This window comes from Engraulis encrasicolus, chromosome 23 (genome assembly GCF_034702125.1).
Source record: "Engraulis encrasicolus isolate BLACKSEA-1 chromosome 23, IST_EnEncr_1.0, whole genome shotgun sequence".
Lineage (NCBI taxonomy): Eukaryota > Metazoa > Chordata > Actinopteri > Clupeiformes > Engraulidae > Engraulis > Engraulis encrasicolus.
Window position 1 is genome coordinate 5730292 of NC_085879.1, and position 20975 is coordinate 5751266.

At 42.8% G+C, this 20975-nt stretch overlaps 2 protein-coding genes across 2 annotated transcripts; both read left to right on the plus strand.

The window, feature by feature from the left end:
• The first annotated feature begins 2670 nt into the window (after window positions 1-2670).
• Window positions 2671-10803, plus strand: arl9 (ADP-ribosylation factor-like 9). Its single transcript, XM_063190104.1, has 4 exons — window positions 2671-2961; window positions 5430-5619; window positions 6537-6712; window positions 8776-10803. Exons 1-4 carry the CDS (start codon window positions 2755-2757, stop codon window positions 8950-8952), a joined length of 750 nt encoding a protein of 249 aa, XP_063046174.1. The 5' UTR covers window positions 2671-2754; the 3' UTR covers window positions 8953-10803.
• Window positions 10804-11057: 254 nt separating this feature from the next.
• On the plus strand, window positions 11058-16370 carry LOC134440148 (sperm microtubule associated protein 2-like). The gene is made up of 7 exons (XM_063190105.1): window positions 11058-11115; window positions 11546-11669; window positions 11966-12091; window positions 13378-13497; window positions 14635-14776; window positions 15525-15659; window positions 16204-16370. The coding sequence occupies exons 2-7, from the start codon at window positions 11584-11586 to the stop codon at window positions 16306-16308; spliced, it is 714 nt and encodes a 237-aa protein (XP_063046175.1). The 5' UTR covers window positions 11058-11115; window positions 11546-11583; the 3' UTR covers window positions 16309-16370.
• Window positions 16371-20975: the final 4605 nt, after the last annotated feature.

Sequence of the window (20975 nt, forward strand, 5' to 3'; positions counted from 1 at the left end):
CGAACCATCGCCAGCCATTTCTTTCTCCGACTGGTGTCTTTTGGGAAGCGGTACAGTCGGAAGCCCTTCTCCGTCCTATTGGTGCACCCAAAAGCAGCACAGCAAACCATGGTAATCCTGTACCACAAAACAGAGTCATAGCTGTCAGCTGTAATTATTCACTTGGTCATAATGATACCACAAATTCATTGAAAATCACTTATTTCAATCAGCAGTGACTGGCTGTGAAATATTTAACCGTCCAGATCCAGTTCATCATTTGACTAATATCACTGTTTTTGTCTTTGTATTCCCATTGAGTTGTTTTACAGGTGGAAATGATTCTGCTGCTACTGCATGAGACTGCTGCTGTTGATGGGACGTGCTTTTGCCAGACATGGCTTAGTTGCAGGAGGCTGGGGGCTGCCCCCTTGCATGGATGAGGCATAAATGCAATTTTCTAGTGTGCAGTGTTCAGTGTTCACTTGAAATTTTGTGGAGTACTGTGACTCAGTGAATTTAAATGTATTACTTTAATAAATGTTAATGACACGTAGGGAATATGCAGCATAGTTGCAATGCCTACTCTTGCCACCCGTGTAAGATGAGATAAACTAACTTTTAGTGTCTGTTTTCACAGAAATGTGTCTAGCGTGACACTTCTCCACAATCCACATGTAAACAGGCATTTAAAAACAATATGGCCATTTGTCTTGTCCTCTAGATTCTCTAGGCCCAAGCCGTTAGGGCAGCACAATACAATAAATTAAGTTGCCAAAAAAAACTTAAAATATTCCTCTGTGGTATTAAAAAAATATGCTTTCCATGTAGATGTGTGCATTCTACTGTTCTCCACTTCTGTTAAGCAATACTATAGAATGAGGGAGAAAATGGTGTTTATATTTATTTTTTTTCAGCAGCAAGGCATTCTAAAATTTCTTGCAGAAGGGAGGAGTGCTAATTATTGGTTTAGCAAAGGGTCCAGAGCAATCTTGTCTGCCATTCTTGCTGTGTGATCCATTTAACTTTCCAATAAATGTCCCTCCAGGTTGTGGCCTACCATTTTGGCACTGTACCTTTAAACAAAGTATTGGGTAGGCTGTGGCATTCCAACAAATACAAAGTATTAATTGGTTCTAATTGGCCCAAATTGTGCTAAGAAAATATCCCTATGCCATTCTATCTCCCTGCATGAAACGTTGATGTAATAGAGGGTTGATCCATCTTTTCATGTTGTTGTCGACAAATTCTGTCAATTCCACCTGAGTGTAGATGTAGATATCAAAACTCATCAGACCAGGCAACATTTTTCCAATCTTTTAGTGTCGTGTATGGTGAGCCAGTCCAAATTGTTGCCTTATTTTCCTGTTCTTAGCTGACAGGAGTGGCAGCAAATGTGCTTTTCTGCTGCTGTAACCCATTTGCCTCAAGATTTTGATGTGCCGTGTGATCAGGGATTCTCTTATGCATACCTTTGTTGTACAGAGTTTGTTATTTGACTTAATGTTGCCTTTGTTTCAGCTCGAACCAGTCTGGCTATTCTCCTCTGACCTCTGGCATTAACAAGGCATTTTTTGCCCAGAGAATCTCTGCTCACCCTTTTTCCCCCCTTACATTCTTTGTTAACCCCAGAGATGGTTATGTGTGAATATCCCAGCAGATCAGTCCTTTTCTGAAATATTCAAATCAATCCCTTTCAGCACCAACACCGAATGACCATGTATTTAAATAAATCTCTCTCTCTTTTTTTTCTCCTGTCTCCTCCACTCTGGTCATAGGTTGATGCTTTCAATGCATTGGAAGTTCCAGCATGTTTCCAGTTCCAGTGAATTCCAATTCTTCATGCATTATTGATTTCAAGAAAACACACTCACACACACACACACACACACACACACACACACACACACACACACACAACGTCTTGTCATGTACACAGACATGCCGTTTTATTCATAGTTATTTTGTTTGGGTTGTTTATGTTTCTATACCAATATAATTATTATTATTTGGAGTAATTTTTCTTTCAAATAAAAGATTGAACCATTCAAGCACAGGTTGTACAGCTGTGGGTTATTTACTTCATGTTCATTGCATCATGTTCATGTTCATTTGCATCCTGCATTGAGTGGTTTGGCAGGTCTGATGATGACTAGCATCATAAAGGCCGAAATTAACAGTATTGTTATATTACTGTAGGCCTACAACTGGGACATGCTGTGTTTATATATATATGCGTGTGTGTTTATTTTTTTATGTATTGGAAGTATTTTATCCATTAAAATATCCTACTGTAAATCTGCTGAATCCAAAACAAATAGACATTATCAAGGGCTACGGACAATTAGCATCTCAATGGTAAGTAATGGAGCTTCCTAGCTAAGATGACGTTTCCCTCCAAAAGTGTAACTGCAATGATATTACAGTATTACGGTATTGACACTACAATATTTTTACATGACAATGAAGGCCATAAAATGGCCTACAAAAAACAAACCGAACTCGTTTTTTTTGGGGGGGTATAATCTGATATAATTACCGTAAAAGGACGCTCTCGCTCAATGAAATATATTGACAGCTCCCGGTGTATAGGACCCTTCTGCGGTGGGCGTAGACTACGCAAACCACGTGACCACTCGTCGGCAAAGATCAAAGGATGATCCAACTCTTTCTCTACAGCTCTGGTGTGGATCAGTTCCATTGCAAACTTCTGTGAGGGAAGAGGCAAAATGCAAAGCTTTTTATAGTTATTTGCCGTCCATTCATTCGTACAGTATGGGTGGTTTGAGGGAAATAGGTCTAGTGGGCGCTACTTTGGCTCTCACTGGTGGGCTGGTCTACATAATTTGGAATTTATTGTCTGCTCCAGAGAAGAAGAAGCCAAAGAACGATGAACCCCCTCCTCAGAAGGAAGAGAAAATTCAAGAAGTAAAGGCAGAAGTAACAGCTGAAGCCCCGGTCCAGGCACCAGTAGCCTCAGAGGTTGGGTGCACTAATTTTTGTGTTATCTGCTTTTTAGCACCCTCTCTCCTTGTGTTAGCCTGCCCTTGGTGTTGTCTGTATGGTTGCCATTGGTAATTTGAGCGCTAGCACGCCTCCTCTAACATTCATGATTGGTATCAAGTCGCATGCTACAGGCAACTGTTTGTGTAAAGAGTGATTTTTCGTCTTATGGACAATTCATAAAAGTACAGGATTGTGCTGCACACCACACAAGCTCTTGTACCGAAACACACATACAGATTGCATTAGCCTAGCCTAGTTCAAGTGCACTACCACAGATTCTAGGTCTGTGACTGACACTTTGAGTGTTTTCTCGGTAACAATGTAACACTGTTGGTAAACATTGTAACATGCGTCTTTCGGAGGCAGTTACATTGTTACACTGAAAGAAACTCTGGCAGGCGAATGTTCGCATGACCTGAAAGAATGTAGCCTAATGTCTAAGGAAATACAGCATTCTATGGTACATTTGTCGGCGTCTGGTGTCTGTATAGTTATAGTGTAAGTCAGTGTCCTATATATGAAAGTAGGAAGGGTTTTATTTCCTTCATGTCATTATTATGGCCATGATTTCCCCTGTTGACTTGGGTGTGTGGTTTCAGCTCCATAATCTTCGTGTATTTTCACGAATAATACTCGCCTGATTTTAGGATAAGTAAGGGTTAACGTTCGGCGAGAAGGTCGCTACCGTGGAATAGCAGCACGACAGAGAGAATCTTTAGACCCCGACGCGGAGCGGAGGGGTCTTGTTCTCTCTGAAGTGCTGCTATTCCACAAAGCGACCGAGTCGCCGAAAGTTAACCCGCTTATTATATGGATATACTTAAATGATTCACACATGGCGGGGACATTTCTTTAGGCCTATTTAATGTTAAGTCAAAACATTGTTGCTGCGCAAAACAAAACAGTGCCGTAGTGGAACACCGCGAGGCAACAGCTAGGTAGCCAGGACAACAGGTGTTGTCTATCACAGCAGCTGATTAGAGTCTTGTTGAAAAGTCGCTTTAGCAGTGAAAAGTCTTGTTGCCATTGACAGCGGTCTGTTATAGACCAACCCGTCCGTTATCGAAAAATAACAGACGTCCGAACGTTGGGGAGCCCCGTTGAAATGAATGGAGCATTCGACAGATGACGTCACAACCATATAATAAATGAAATTAATAAGGGTTTTATTTCCTTCATGTCATTATTATGGCCATGATTTCCCCTGTTGACTTGGGTGTGTGGTTTCAGCTCCATAATCTTCGTGTATTTTCACGAATAATACTCCCCTGATTTTAGGCTAAGTAAGGGTTAACGTTCGGCGAGAAGGTCGCTACCGTGGAATAGCAGCACGACAGAGAGAATCTTTAGACCCCGACGCGGAGCGGAGGGGTCTTGTTCTCTCTGAAGTGCTGCTATTCCACAAAGCGACCGAGTCGCCGAAAGTTAACCCGCTTATTATATGGATATACTTAAATGATTCACACATGGCGGGGACATTTCTTTAGGCCTATTTAATGTTAAGTCAAAAGATTGTTGCTGCGCAAAACAAAACAGTGCCGTTGTGGAACACCGCGAGGCAACAGCTAGGTAGCCAGGACAACAGGTGTTGTCTATCACAGCAGCTGATTAGAGTCTTGTTGAAAAGTCGCTTTAGCAGTGAAGAGTCTTGTTGCCATTGACAGCGGTCTGTTATAGACCAACCCGTCCGTTATCGAAAAATAACAGACGTGCGAACGTTGGGGAGCCCCGTTGAAATGAATGGAGCATTCGACCGATGACGTCACAACCATATAATAATAAGCAATAAAGCACGCTTACTTGTGTTTGACTTGTTTCACTCAAGATTCAATGTAGCCCTCTGGACCATTCCACCCTGTATTGTCAATCTGTTAGTTCAAGAAAACTCAATTCTCCTTTCAGCATCTTCTACTCTGCCCCAATGTTTCAAATGTAGTAGAGTTCAGATACAGTCCCACATCAGCCTTTGTACCAATATGTAGCATTATGTAGCCTAAACACTATACCACAAGGTTAAGATAACTGCTAGTAGGTATTTAGTGTAAGTAGGCACATCATTGTATATGCTTACCAATATACTCCTAACCATAACATCTTAAATGTGTCTAGGGCTCACTAGGAAAAGAGGCAACAGCCTCTATGTGACTACCCTATTAAAATAAAGGAGACATATCTTAAATTAAATGCCTGTAGAGCCTAACGTGTGTAACAACATGTGGCAGTAACCTACTTTTAGACTGGGTATTTACTATTTAGTGTAGATGCCATTTTGTGTTCTTCCAGTAGTGTAATATCAGATACTCTATCCCTAACCTTGAACCTATTGACCACAGATGACCGTTCCACCTACTTCATTCTCAACCTCATGACTACAGCACATCATCCCACGTCTGCACTCCGTCCTGCACCTTGTTTACAACTAAGTCTTTGTTTGTGCTTGTCAGACGCCACCTCCGGTGACTCCGGCTAAACCGAAGGGCACGGCGGTGCTTACGCTGGGCCTGGAGGGAGCGGGCAAAACGAGCGTGCTCCACTGCTTCGCCACCGGGGTGCTGGAGCAGGACGTCACCCCCACCGGGGGCCTGAACGCCGTCTCCATCAGCAAAGAGGACCTGCAGATCGAGTTCCTGGAGAGTAAGTCAAATCAAGTCGGCTTTATTGTCAATTCCTTTACATGCACTGGTCATACAAAGAATTACAATAATGTTTCTTTAGTAAGCACAAGTCTCACAATCTCAGAAGTGCAATGTCTCGTAGGAAAGGTGTGGTTTGTGATTGCCCATGACCGTTTATTGGGCGTCACCAATGTGTCATTTGGCATATACGCATGAACGACCATCCTGGTACTTTGCTCCTAAATGTGCGTTACGCCCCTTTATGGGTGAAAACAAACCGAATGTCTCATCAACTTACATGCTACATCGGCTACCCTAAATGAACACAGTACATGCTTCAGGCACGGCTGTTTGGCAATATTATTTGAACAGCCGGCAACACAACACGTTTTCGGCATGTTGCGCATGAACAACGCTTATCTACAGGTCCTTATCTTTCGTTTATTAAACCCCAATAACACCAATTGACTTGCATTGCCTGTTTTCCCCCACAAATGGGCGTAACGCACATGGAAAACGTCACGCCGTTCATGAGTATAGCCTACTTAGCCCATTGTATCTATTTAAACAAACAGCAGTCATCAGCTTTCCACCCCCACCCCTCGCTCTCTGATTGGAGCCCAAGATCTGTTACCCTCGCTGAGGAATAGAATCCATGCTGTCTTTCAGATCGGAACGATTGTGCAAAGCAGCATGGGATTTCCCAGGCTAAAGCACACCTTGTCAAAACAGTGCTTTGTAAAACTGTGTATAGGTAGTCCCTAATGTCACATTTTAGCAGTAATGGTTAAGTAGTGATTATTATACAAATCCTTCATTTTTCAAATGGTAACAGAATTTATAAACGTTTCTTTTGTCATCGACTGTTCATATTTACAATTTTGGGACCCTGTATATGTCTTAAGGGATGATTATTTTTCTTTGTGTATTGTGCAGTTGGAGGCGGTGAGGCTCTGCGCTCCTACTGGGTGAAGTACCTGCCCAAGGCCCTGGTCCTCCTGTACGTGGTGGACTGCACTGACCAGGAGCGCTTCCCTCTGGCCAAGACCCACCTGCACGAGCTGCTCTCCTCAGACCCCCACCTGCCTTTAGTGGTGCTAGCCCACAAACAAGTGAGTTAATATTAGTGGTGGGCCGTTATCGGCGTTAACGTGCTGCGATAATGTGAGACTCTTGTCGCGCGATAAAGAAAATATCGCACGTTAGTCTATTCTCAAAATATAGGTTTGGAGTTTGGGTATGCACGTCACCATACCGTTTAATTGACAGATGCTTTCAGACTGCGCTCCAGTCGCTTCTCCTCTCCACCTGTTGCTTCAGCAGACCTACTAAATATGAAGTGTTTGCATGCTGAAAACATTAATCTCTCTGCCGTGTTAGGTGTTGTTTGAGCTTTTTCATTAGTGGTAGACAAAAGAGACGTTATTGTTTGAGGTGAAGCATAGAGAGACATTATTGTGTGTGAGTAGGCTACCAGCCCGACATCCTACATTTCCTCACGCATTGCATGGAACACATAGCCTAAACAACTTCCAGAAATCTTGCCTGTGCCATAATTGCAAAACATTCTGTGTGATATGCATTTTGAAGATTGTCAAACTGAAACTGTCAATATCTACTCTCACTGAATGTTTGTGTTGCAATCGCGCACATTTGCGACTCTCATGTCAAACGGTAATAATCCTTGCGGTTGTCGCGCTTGATTTATTTTTTTATTTTTTTTGCAAACTGAATTCATTTCGAGTTGTAACTCCTCTGGCGTTCTGACTCTGAAAACAACGGTCAGGTTTAGGCCAAATCGCCGTGTGCCAGTGCTGTAGGTTCTAGATAGCCAGCAGCAGCCTTTTTTTCTCTCTCTCTCTCTCTCTCTCTCTCTCTCTCTCTCTCTCTCTCTCTCAGAAATTCTGCATTAATTGAGGTAATTTTGTTTAAATAGCCTAAATGTTTGATAGATTTATCTGTATTTGCCTCTACAACTTATAGCTGTTCATTTTGAAATTTCAGTATCTTATAACTGTAAATGCTTCCTAACATATTGGACACACTTTACACATATTGCAGTGATTTTTTTCATCACCAAGTATCAACATAACCATTTTTTGAAGATGAGATGCATTTTGGAAAAAAAAGATGAGCTCTGGTCTAATGCGCCATCTGTCTTAAGAAACCCCAAGGTTTTTTTTCGGCATTATTTCGCTAGCGTGCCTATTCTGAATGAGCCATTTTGATATAGATTAATCTAGATTAATCTAGATTAATTTCATAATTACAGTGAGATTAATCTAGATTTAAAAAATTAATCTATGCCCACCCCTAGTTAATATTGAAGTTTTATACGTTTTCAGTTTGTTTTATCCAAAGTCACTTACAAAATAGGGCACACAGGGGAAATACAGCGTACATCTGACAAAGTCTGTTTAGTGTTCAGTGTTCCCATTAGGCTTTAGTAGGAATAGTCATTTTGCACCCTGAAGACGATGGTGTCCTGAAAACTCATGATAGCATCTTCATGTTACTCTTTATGCAATTTGAATTCATTATAGTGTGCTATTATTAGTGGTAGTGTCTCCTTCAGCCGAGCTCGCCCCCCACGACAGGAGGCTCTGGATTTTCGTATCCCGCCATGGCCTTTTCATCGCCGCCCCCGTCGTGGGCTTCCATATTTCTCCATTAACTTGAACGCTCCATACCGTCATGATATATGGACAAAAAGAACTTTCCATTGCCGTTGTGTTGTGTTTTAGTCTCTGTATGTCTTTGAATGTCTGTTCATGTTTTTGTGTTATGTTTCTGTAAAGCGTCTTTGGGTATTTAGAAAAGCGCTATACAAAATTGATGTATTATTATTATTATTATTATCATAGCATGGTCTCAGAACACTTAACAAATTCATGATTAATATTACATAACGTATTGATAAAAAGATAAGATAGACAGAAAATAAGGGATCAAAGTTACATCAGGTGGATACAATTTCAGATTGGAAATAAAAAATACTATGAAATGGTGAACTAATTAATGAAGCTACAATACAATCTTATCAAGCATTCTACAAGTGGCTAAAAAAAATATTTAGAAAGCATGAATGTTTTCAGCCTGGCCTTAAAATGTTGTGGTTAGCAGTTTGAAACCCATCCCCTTACCACACTGTGCTACTTTTTGGATGTGTGTGCAGGACTTGGCTGGAGCCTGCAGCATCACGGACCTCCACGAGGCGCTGGAGCTGAGCAAAGTGGGGGAGGAGAGGAAGCTCTTCCTCATCGGCACCTCCGTCACCAAGGGCCAGGAGCTCAGCGCTGGCATCGAGGACGCACGAGACATGCTCATCCAGCTGGTCACATCGGGCTGCTAAGGGCTGACAGTCGGGCAAGAGGCTCTGGGCCCCACAGTCGTGAGAGGTTTTAACCAAAGGTGTCATTTCTCGGATCCCAGCAAGATGATCGCAAAGGAATTCGACACTGATAAGTGTTTGAATGTGTAGTCATTTGAATTATGTTAGTTTTAGAGTTTCTCTGCACAATTTCATCATGGGATCGTAGATTAAGAATGCCTTCTTGACTATTTTTTTTTTTTTTTTACGAGGATGACCAAAACTAGGAATTGAGCCATGTCCCTAAGTGTTGTGTCCTAAAACATCTTACTGTAGTGTTATGTCATAGACAGTAATTAGTTCACCCGTTGCTAAGCCTTGCCAGGCAACCGTTGCTATGCGTGCCAGGCTTTGGATCCAACAGCGACCTTGGATCATTTAAATTTCAATTAAATGTTTTAATTATTTTCACCTCTCAACCTAAACATGTCGCCACCCTGTTTTGGAATATGAGGGAAATATCAGTGAGATGTATCTTGGGGAGACTCAAACATTTGAATGTTTCCTAAACGTCATGATCTGTTTTGTCACCAATGTAGTGAGACTGAAAATAGTGGCAGATGTCTGCAAGGTGTAAGCAGAATTTAGAAGCTGTTTCCACGTAGCCTGCTATTTTTGTAAAGGCATTGGTTTTGGCCTTCCGTCTCCACGTAGCCAGAGTTTTAAAATCCACATATCAAAGATCTGAAAAATATCCCATTTAGGGGGCTAAGACGCACATGTTACAATGGGTTTTTTTTATTTTTATCCACATGTTGCATTTCCACCTAACAGGAGAAAAAATATCCACATTTAAAAACTATCCTGCTACGTGGAAACGGCACCTTAGTCTATGTTGTTGAAGTTAACATGCTGGTTATTTTATTCATATTACTTCAACAGCATCCTGTATATTCCCTCTCAAGAACAATGCTTTGGGAATGGCCCAAACTTCTCTGCATAGCAATCTTAATAGCAAACCTAATAGGCACCTAATGGCAAACCGAATGTCTTGTTTTTCCAGAATGTTTGAAAGGTCTATAGTAACGGTTGCTAAGTAAGGATTGGTCAGCATTTTGGAAAAGCGTCTAAGAAAGGGTCAATTTACTTTTATTCAAGAGGATGTTTTTTTTTTGTTTTTTGTTTTTTAAACCATATCATCCAGAATGTTCTGCATGTAAAAAGAGAAATTACCTTCCATGCCACTGTATAATGTAGGGACAGTCATGGTTTTGAAGAGAAGTACTATGTTCAAAAATGTTTCTTTCTGTACAGGCCTTTCTTTGGTTATGGAGAAATGTATTTTTCTATATGGGTTACTGTATTGACTTATGGAGCGGGGAGGTGTTTATTCCGTTTATAGATCGTGGGTACATTTAAAACCCCTAATTATCATTTTTAAATTAATTTTCCATTTTTACTTTTTGTTTTGTTTTGCACTGTTGTGTTTGAGTGTGTTGTATGTAAAACAATGTGTATAAAAGGGACTTGCACAAAATTTGATGTGACAAAAAGAAAGCACTCTAAGGAAATCATGCCAAAGTGTTCACTTTACATGATTATTGACTGTTTACGTACATATCGGATACACTTTTTTCGTTTGGATGGCTGGTGGGCTGTGGTGTTCCGTTCATGGCCCTCGTTGATGGAGTAAAAGTCATAACTCTACCAGCATTATCCTTCATGTCTTCTATGGCAGAATGGAAAAGGACATGGAAAATACTGTATTCTGTCCTAACAGAAAATATCAAATATAAGGATCGCACCTGTCTTATTTCAGGGTGTTTGGAATGTCTGCTTGTGAGTTGTGTTGAATTGTCTTTGTGTTTGTGGTACAATAAACAAAATATAGTTTTCCTGAACTCTTTTGGCATTTTCCATTGTTTTTTTTCTAAAAGAATGCGAACTATTTGCAGATAGTAAACCAAAATATATAAGAAAACTTCTCTCTTCTTGGACTAGGAACCAGTGAAGAACATTATCTGGCCTCAATTACCCCCCAGACTCTGGTTTCAGGCTAGTGTTCTAGATAGAAGTCATATGACACGTTGCCATGGACGCCAGGTAGCTACCCTGACAACCCTAGAAAAAGGCCATTGTTGCATAGTGTCTATTCTGGGACTGACCACCACAGAACCTTGTGGCCAAGTGGGTCTGGAAAGGCAGGTAAGTCCTCTTTAGTTCTTCTGAAAGATCATGTGATATAGTTTACATTTGTTTACATATATATAATGAAGACATGTAATATAATAATGAACCATATAAGCAACAAAAATGTTATTAAGTGTTTTATACCCCTTTTTTGATTTACTGACTTTAATTGAATCTTGTGTCAAGCAGTGGTGTAGTCTACGTAGAACGCGGGTATACGGAGTATACCCACTTCTAAATTTCAGGAATTTCAGTATACCCACTTAAAATTGATTGATCCATTGTTTTGAATGGCACAAATATATACAGTATACCCACTTCAAAGAAATCTCAAATATACAGTATACCCACCATAAAAAAGTAGACTACACCACTGGTGTCAAGGGATATTTATTAATCACACAGAGGGAGGTTTTTAAGGTTAGTTTGAACATTACTTTTACAGTTCACCTTGCCTGGGAGCCAGCTTTTTGAACATCCTCAATGGGATGGAAAATGGAGCCGCACAGCAGAGTGATAGAACTAGCCCAGCCCAAAGACCCTAAAACCATCTGGCTGACCACGCACTGGTAAACTTCGCATTATGACTTAATGCTTGTTCTTTGATGTCATTCTGCATTTGTGGATTTGGTGCTGTCAAAGTGCTCACGTAATGCAATGACAAGTTATTCTCCCAGTTCTTTGTTTGCAGTGATGGGAATCCTGGATTCATTAGTTACTGTATAATCCAGTGCCACATATTCCAAATGACATTGGTTAAAAGAGGTTGGAAGATGTGGTACTGGATTGTATGTAACCAATGAATCGAGTTTGCCCATGGTTGTTTGTTTGACGTGAGACTGACAGCCCTGTTGTTGCTTCACAGGTATGTGAGATGGGGAAATCAGGAGCCAATAGTGCCAGTGTCATTGGCTGCTCTCAAAGCAGTTCCAACCACAAGAGTGAGAACACTGGCACAGCCCAAGAAAGACTTCAAACTTCTTCAAACCAGGTAGGGTGTGTACAAGTTTCTGTGTGTGTGTGTGTGTGTGTGTGTGTGTGTGTGTGTGTGTGTGTGTGTGTGTGTGTGTGTGTGTGTGTGTGTGTGTGTGTGTGTGTGTGTGTGTGTGTGTCTGTGTCTGTGTCTGTGTCTGTGTCTGTGTGTGCATAGAAGATGACTGTGGGGACAAGTTGTCCCGGGCCCAGGGAGAGAAAGCTTGTCTCTTTGTGTGCTGATTCACACAGTAGAAAATTATAAATCACCACCCTCAGTGCAACTACTATCTGCCTGTGTCAACCGAATGAACACAACCACTGAAGAGCTTTTCTACAAATTATTATACAAATTCACTGGCTCAGTGATGGCATTGTTCAAGTGTATAAGTACTTGGACAAGCTCGGTAAACAGTTTCAAGTAATGGCAAGCAAAGTAATCATTATTGGTGCTCTATGAAGTGGACACAGGTGAATACATAGGAATTCCAGCCAGTTTTAACATGCACCTGTGTTGTTCATGCTACCCTTGACTTGTCAGTACCAGATGCAGCACTTTTTTGTTCAGCAGGGTTTTTTTTTGTTTTTTTCCCCAATACAATATGTTAACAAATCATGCCTCCATTAGAATAGCCAGGTTGTCTGGATGGATTGAAAAAGAGTATGTCAGGAATACAACTTCATGTTGAAATTGGATGGAATTCTCCTGAGTGAATTTAACTGGCCTTTATGTGGGTGGCAGAGGTTTGTGCAAACATGAAAATATATCCGTCAAAAAGAAACTGAATAGCCTAACTGATTTCCCCTTTAATTTGAAAAAAAGTATTTTATGTGGGTGTCAGGGGTTTTGTGCAGTGCTGTCCACAACTCACCCTCATCCTCATCCTACATGAAAATATATATCAGTCAAAAAGAAACTGAGTAACTGATTTTTCCCCCTTTAACTTAAAAAACAAATAATTGATGCACAAGGGGAAAACTACAGAATATAGGCTAGTGACGTCCGATATGGTCTACCTGTCAGGTGCTTGTGACGCTAACATTATTACTAGCCACTGCAGTTTTACCAACATTTGGCCAGTTAGCAGGGGCCAATTTCAAACCCTGATCAAATACAAGAGGGCTCTACTACAATTGGCTAAAACTCAAGAAAGTCCTAAGACTATTCTATGCTCTCAAAAAAAACGCATTTGAAAAGCTCCAGTTTTGTTTAAAAAAAAACATATCCTTTCAGCAGAGATATCTGTCCTCGAGTCTACAGACATTCTTGTACACTAATCTCATTTTTGTGTTTTGTTTTTCCAGGGAAGAAGAGAAACTCCTCCATAGTAGGAGGTCGTCTTCCGCCCACAAGGCCTCCCAGTATGAGCACATTATCCGCCTCTCAACACCCAAGAGGAGATCCATCAGCTCCCAGGAAAACAGGTGACAGAGGGGGAGAGAGGCCCAAGCCTTTATGCAGTCCCAAGAAGGATTTGACATTGCAGGAAATAGTAGTGTAATGCCAATAGTATAACCTCTAGTCTAGTTAAGCTTAATATCATTTCATATTGTCAAATCTAGGCCTATATATTTGAAATATTTCAATTTTATTACTGTTTTTCAAAATCAAGAATTTGCATTATTTAAAATGTGTTTGAGGGCCCCCTTGTGGGGTAGATGTCCTAAGCGCTTAGTTTGCTTTTTGGGATGGGGGAATGGGGTGGGGTTGTGGAGGTTTGCTTGTGTTAGTGCATTTCTCATCCTGCTGACGAAATGCTGCCAAATCGTTTCAAAGGGGACTTGACTGGGCCGGGCCTTGTCGTCTAAATTTAACCCCTACCAGGGTAGGAAGCCAATATTTTGACATCTGTTATTTCAGTAGTTTTGCACGAGGGTGGGGGGGAGAGGAGGACTTGAGTGCCAAAGACAATGGCTCCCATTGTCCACAGCCCATACCCCCCGGGATATGTTGCAGACTGCCTCGGAAGTCTTTTTATAAATCTGAAATCACCACTGTGCGTATTTGGACTCCGCTCTTTCTGGACCAGGCGCTGGGTCCTGATGGCCCAGATGACATTGTGTTTGCGGTCAGCCAGAGCCGTACAGGGGTTTGGCAGAACCACCACCACAGCGGGATGCAAGAGGAGAATGCAAGAGTAGTCTCTCTCTCTCTCTCTCTCTCTCTCTCTCTCTCTCTCGTTCGTTCTCTTTCTCCCCCCCTCTCTCCCCATCCCTCTCACTCAACATTCAGACAATACTTGTGAAGTTGTAAATTTCAGTTTCTTATGTAATGAAATATCTTGGCTAGTCAATATTTTTCATTTATCATGTGTGTGAAATGTGTAGTTGTTGTGCATAGCATGAGTGTTGTTAATAGTGCCCAAAGTAGCCCCCTGTTGACAGTGTGGTAAACTACTGCTGGAATGTGCTGGCTGCACCAGCGTTGTTGTTGTTGTTGTTGTTTTTTAATTATTATTATTTACGGTATTTATTTTTATTTTTTTTTGAGGTTGTACACGGTATGTCATCAAAGCATTGCTTCTAAAACCATGTGTGTATTGACCTGTCCTCTCTCTTCAGAACCCCCCACACACCTTGGTGTGAGCACAACTGCCCGATCTGGCATGTGTACCCCAAGGCCCAGAGCACCTACCTCTCTCCACGCTTACGCCAACTGGCCAGCCCCAAACTCAACCATCCTGACTTCCGAAGCAACAGGGAGGTGAGAGGCCCTTTCTTTTTCTTCAACTCAGATGAGTTTATGACATGGCTGCTCCATGTGAAGAAAACAGCCGTAATGGTCGTGGCCATGACGATGAAGCCTGGCCTCGTCATCCGTAAACTTCCACTCAATTCACACCTCCCTCCATGTTACACTTGGGCCGGGTCGTCTGGGACAAAGTTGCTTGTGTTGCCAGGCAACATGACCAATCGTTTGCCACAAATGTTTGGTAAATTACATGCTCATTCCAAGCTTGAACATAGTTGACCCCTAATCAAAGCTCGAATGAAATTAGTCCACAAGGTATTGCAAGACCAGGCTGATGAGGATGAATGAAACAAATAAGCAGGCGTTAGCAGATGTCGCCGACACTCTCATTCATCATTGGTCCTTTCATTTTATAGATGGATTGTATAACTCTTCAACTTACATACTTTCACTTATTCCATTATAATTTGACCACTTTTCTGTGGTTTGTTTTTTTTGTATATGTAGATCACATTCAATGGTCTCTGTGTATGAAAGGCACTATATAAACACATGAACTTGCTTTTCATTGCCCTGCCTTGAAACAGAGAGCCTTTGTGGGCCCCTGTGACAGGTAGGATACATGGGCTATGTCGGTCTTTCCCACGTATGTATTCTGTCATGCTAAGACTTTAGTCTTCCCCAGAGACCGGCAGTTGCATCAGACAAGAGAGGATTTATATTCTGAGGCCTGTTCTTGCTGCTGTGTTTGGCTTTTCAGACGGTGGAGGGCTACATATCACTGCCGGCGAGGAGCGGACAGGCCACGCCGAGGCTGGATATGCTGGCCATGCCCAAAAGGCAAGAGAGCGGCATGTTCTACGATCGAGGCCGGCCGGAGAAGCCCATTTGGGCAGTAAGTGACAAAATGCAGGGCAAAAGGGGCAGATCCCATACGGAAAAGATATATAGGCCATATATTAAACTTACAAATGGAGCATTTATGGACTATGCAAGATCTAAATGGCACATACACAACACCATAAAAGTGGCCCATTCCAAATGTTCCTCATATACTGTAGGCCAACAAGTAAGGCTGATATACACATACCATGTACTGTTTGCAACATGTAAACATTATACATGGAATGTGTATTACTGATTACTCACGCATATGGTCCATACCATGAAAGTGGCCCAGTTCTTGCATAAGATTTTTTTAAACTTGTATGAGCATGTATGTTTTTTTTATACAGTAAATTTTATCTTATATTCTCGTGGAATGTCCAGAGGATGTTTGCCTTTTAAACATGTACTTGGGTTTGTCACATTTATACTTTATGTACAGTCTCATTGAAAGGTTTCAGGATGATTGATCCAAGCACACACCTTGTTATATAGCTACATTCTGTAAACAAAGGTGGATTGAAGATGAATCTTTTTTTCATTTGTGTCTGCAGGTATCAAAGGCCGCAATGCAGGCAAGGGCGAGTCCTCGCGTTGACGAACTCTCACAACCAAAGCCGCTGAACAAGGACTACCTTCCTCCAAAGGAGCTGTTTTAAAATACTCAAAAATGATAAGCCGCATGGAAGCACATGTGTACCAGGGGCCTATTCTAAGATGCTGGTTCAGGAGTAAACCAGGTTAAGTTAACAGGTAAATCATCTAATAGAAGAGCCTGGAGTCCTAATTTCCTTGGACTCCACGCTCTTCTATTAGATGATTTACCGCTTAACTTACAGTAACCTGGTTTACTCCTGAACCAGCATCTTCTTAGTACAGGCCCCTGGTCTCAAAATGTAAAAGAAGTTGGCTGAGGGGGAGAAAGAGCAGGATAGGGGGTGTGGTCAAGGAAATAAAAGCTCTCTGAGAACTACACAAAGGGCCGGCAGAACTGTCTTTCACATCCATAAAACATGAAGACCTTCAGAATAACACTGGTTTCTTCTTCTTCATCTTGTTCTTCTTCTTCTCTGCCTCTCGTCTTCTCTGCTTTTGTAATCTGGCCCCTAAAAGACTTTAATTTGGAGCCCTCTCCTTCCTGTGTTGTCAGAGGAGGCTGATGTATTACATTGTCCTTAGCATGTAGCCAAAGCAGTTTGGGGGCTCGCTGCATTATACGGTGTCTGGGTCACTCTCCAACCCACTCATTACCTTCAAGTGTTCCTCTGTGGAAAGCCCTGCTACATAATAGCCAGCCGCCAAATCTGTGAACAAGATACTGTATATAAAATGATTCCCACATCTGCTTCCAGTCATTCTGTCTCGTCCAGCTGCTGTTTTGGTGTGTTTGATCAGAGTTGAACTGGTCATCTGGCGTGCCAGGCATTTTCCTGGTGAGCCAAGTGTCCTCAGAGGCCAAAACTACTGTTTTAAATCACATTACCTGACGCTTTTTTATGCAAAGCCACTTACAGTTGCATTACATTACACTTAGCTGATGCTTTTTATCCAATGTGACTCACAGTTACATATTTACAGAATGTATTGGTTACAGTACCTGGAGAATTGTGGGGTTAGGTGCCTTGCACTTCAGCTATGGATGGAGGTGTAAGGAGAGGCAAGGGTGCGATTCAAACCCCCAACCCTCTGATCTTAAGACCACGTCCCTAACCATTAGGCCAGCGCTACCATGTTTACTTTCCCTGAAGGTCCAGCCTACAATTTAGAGGGGACCATAGATATGAACTCCAGATGCCGTGTTCAGCCTTTTGCTGTGGACCAACACTAGACGACGCTGTCTTCTGCTGGTACATTGATATTTATCATAGATGTTATCTGCACCTACAGGAATGCGTGTAATGCCTTGTCACCAATTGATGGCAGCAACATGCCAGCCAAACCTGGTGGCGATCTGACTTTAGCCATTGGTTTCAGTGCAACGGAGTGGTCAATGTGGTATCTAGTATTCATAATAGAGTGGGCGGTCCATTTGTCCATTTTCAGTGAAGACAGTGGTCTGAGCCAATCAGGATACAAAATCAGCCTGTCTATGTTTTGGGGCCCAGTCTGAGCCCAAACTGCCCGGGCTGCTTTTCAGTCCCACTCCAGCCCTAGCATTTGATGGAGGGTGCAATGTGGTGGCAACATTACGACAAAATGGACTCAAACACATTATTTTCCAACAGTGCTTTTATGCTCACACGTACTCTGCTAAAGTCATTGTTGTCTTGCCCCGCCATAAAGCCCTCTTCTGAGGCTCTGCAGTGCTCGCCGCCAGAGGTTATACGAGCTGCAGGGCTCTGATCTTCAATCCCACAGTAATCCAGGTTTCACTGGACCGACTTGCATGTGAGCACTTGGTGAATGGTGGAGAGGCCGCATGCATGTACTGTACGGTATATCAAAGGGTTGATAGGATTTGGATCCCCATAGGAGGTGGACTGTGTGTTTGTGTGTGTACGTGCATACGTGCATGCTCTGTAGGAACAGGGGGTGAGTAACTGTGTGTGTGTATGTGTGTGCGTGTGTGTTTACATGTGTGTTTGCGTGCATGTGTGTGCACAGACCGCACAGTGTTTGTGCATGTGTGTGTATGCATGTGTATGTGCGTGCACACAGTGTGTGTGCATACGTGTGTGCGTGCGTGCGCGTGCGTGCGTGCGTGCGTGCGTGTGTGTGTGTGTGTGTATAGTAAGTAGAGGCTGTTTTGGGCAGGAGGAAGTGATATGTGTAGGGAGCCAAGAAGGGATTGGTTCACAGGGGTCAGACCTTATTGAAACCCAGCAGTGCTCCCGCCTTAATCCAGGATCAGACACCAGGCAGGCAGTGATCTTGACTTGTGGCCGGTGACACAGGGCAGGGGTGGGAGCAGGTTGCTGTGTTAGATCCCCGATGACCTGGGGGTAAACCCCAAGTGTGTGTGTGTGTGTTTTTTTTAGATACATATCTGTAGTATGAAGGAGGCTGAAAAAGTAAAGCTTTGTCCCCCACAAAAGAAAACAGATAGCCTTATTTTCATTGTCCTCTTCCCTCACTACTTCATCTTACATTTGAAAATGTCTTAAACCTGGGTGAAAGTGTTTGATTTCTTATCCGTTTGGAAATGCAACAAAATGAAAACCCTATCATCCTTATTCTGTCCACCTGTGACCGCCTGCAACAGTTTGTCCCTGTCACGTGTACCTGAAATACCCCCCACACCTCTGTGGCCAGATGTAGCCTATGGTTTATGTAGCATGAAGTCATTATCATGGGCCTCTACTCAGGGTCAGGGACAAAAGTAATCAGCAATCTCAGTTCACACAGACACACCAGCATAGTGTTTCTCAACAGGGGCAGTACAGCCCCCCAGGGGGCGTTGAGAAGGATACAGCTGAGAGAGGGTGGTGCTTAGTTGCCATTGGAGGACATTAAGTCCATTTAATTTTTTAATACTGAAGGGGGCGTTGTCAGGCCTATGATGAGGTCAAGGGGACTTTGGGAGGCTTGCGATAAGACCAAGGGGCTCTTTATTTAAAATAAAAAGGTTGAGAACCACTGCTTGACTAGCATTTCCATGCCAACGGTTGCCATGCCTTGGGTCTTTGCCCTTTGGCTGGGTTCACTAGTTATGCAGTGTCACACTTACCGTAACAGCCGTTTGTGACAACAACAGCAGCCACTTTGTGTCCCATCTCGAGTGGCCGTTTCTGGGAGACTCGGAGAAGGAAGCTCATGCTTGATTTATTGCTATTGATTTTGGAAATGTCAACATGTTGAATTCGTATTGAGCTGTACATCACATATTTCTGTCTACTCACTGTCCAAAAAAAGTGTCCAGAAACTTTTTTGGTGTCCCATGTGGGGACAGATGTACTTAGTGTGTGTGTGTGTGTGTGTGTGTGTGTGTGTGTGTGTGTGTGTGTGTGTGTGTGTGTGAGTGTGTGTGTGTGTGTGTGTGTGTGTGTGTGTGTGTCCCACTGACATGTTGTCCCGGGCCCAGAGTTGGGTCCCCATTACATTGTATGCATTGGGTAGGTAGAGGGCCCTTTCAGATGACTTTGTCCTGGGCCCAGCAAAAACAGTCTGTGTGTGTGTGTGTGTGTGTGTGTGTGTGTGTGTGTGTGTGTGTGTGTGTGTGTGTGTGTGTGTGTGTGTGTGTGTGTGTGTGTGTGTGTGTGTGTGTGCTTTGTTTAATCTAATCTGTGCACCAGATGGGCTTTCCTGTGTCTCAGGCCGCATTCAAATTCTCATGCAAATGCATGGCCTATTATGAAATGGGAATTTGCACAGGCCTCCATGTCTTCAAAGCCAGAGCTGTCTGGGTGGTTAGGTGGGTTGGCTGGATGCAGTTTCGCATGAAACTTACAACACGAGAGTGCTTGGAGATTCCAGACTCTAGACGAGAATTACAGGCCCAATCCCCCCACCACTGCTGTTGTAAATTAAATAAAGTTAAGCTACCCATGAAGGTTTTTAAAGCTTTAATGTGGCCCATTGATCCGTGACATGATTTGTTTGTGTCTTGCATCAGCTGTCAAATCAAGCAAGCGGAATCAATCGTGTCCTTTAAGTACGCGTCTGTCCTGGAGTGACAAACGGCCACTGACTGACAGAGGGGGACGGGGACGGCCCTCCGGACAAGGCAAATTAGTTCACTTGGCTCTCTCGGCACTTCTTAAAGAATAATCGCCGGGTGACAAAATTCCTGGGATGGCTGTGGGTCTGTCGTGGCAACAGACAATCCCCTGGCCAATTATAATTCAGTACACACAAAGCCATGAGGCGGACAGTCTGAAGGACCCATAGCTCACATGAACTCCAACTCACCCATGATAACAACACAGGGCTAATGACACAATGTACAGCGGCAGCCATGTTTTCAAAACACTTCTTTTCTATTTTTGAGTGCAAGGGCTGTGCCCTGCGCATCAACAACCCCAAAGACGTGTGGATAAGTCATTGTTTGTTTTACTTTGCGAGTGTTTTTAAACAGTGGCTAAGTTGTTCCCATGACTGTCATCATGATGCGAAGGCTTGTGAGGAGGGGGTATGTCAAGCATTCGGTGGTGGAAGTGCGAGGCGACAAAATACTGACACACCCCGAGAGACAGAGACGCCTCAGAGTGTTCATCACTCGCTTCTGGTTTGAATGTTGTGTTCTCTCTCTCTCTCTCTCTCTCTCTCTCTCTCTCTCTCTCTCTCTCTCTCTCTGCAGAGTAAGAGGAAAAGGATGCACTATGCATCAACAACTTTTATTTCACCACTCCCTGCTCTCTCTCTCTCTCTCTGCAAAAGCGGAGGAAAA

Bases quoted from the DNA above. Each gene is read 5' to 3' on its own strand.
- arl9 (XM_063190104.1), top strand. From the start codon at position 2,755: ATGGGTGGTTTGAGGGAAATAGGTCTAGTGGGCGCTACTTTGGCTCTC. The intron at 5,620-6,536 runs GTAAGTCAAATC...TGTATTGTGCAG, and splicing joins GCAGATCGAGTTCCTGGAGA to TTGGAGGCGGTGAGGCTCTG. The intron at 6,713-8,775 runs GTGAGTTAATAT...ATGTGTGTGCAG, and splicing joins TGGTGCTAGCCCACAAACAA to GACTTGGCTGGAGCCTGCAG.
- LOC134440148 (XM_063190105.1), top strand. From the start codon at position 11,584: ATGGGATGGAAAATGGAGCCGCACAGCAGAGTGATAGAACTAGCCCAG. The intron at 12,092-13,377 runs GTAGGGTGTGTA...TTGTTTTTCCAG, and splicing joins TTCAAACTTCTTCAAACCAG to GGAAGAAGAGAAACTCCTCC. The intron at 14,777-15,524 runs GTGAGAGGCCCT...TTGGCTTTTCAG, and splicing joins ACTTCCGAAGCAACAGGGAG to ACGGTGGAGGGCTACATATC.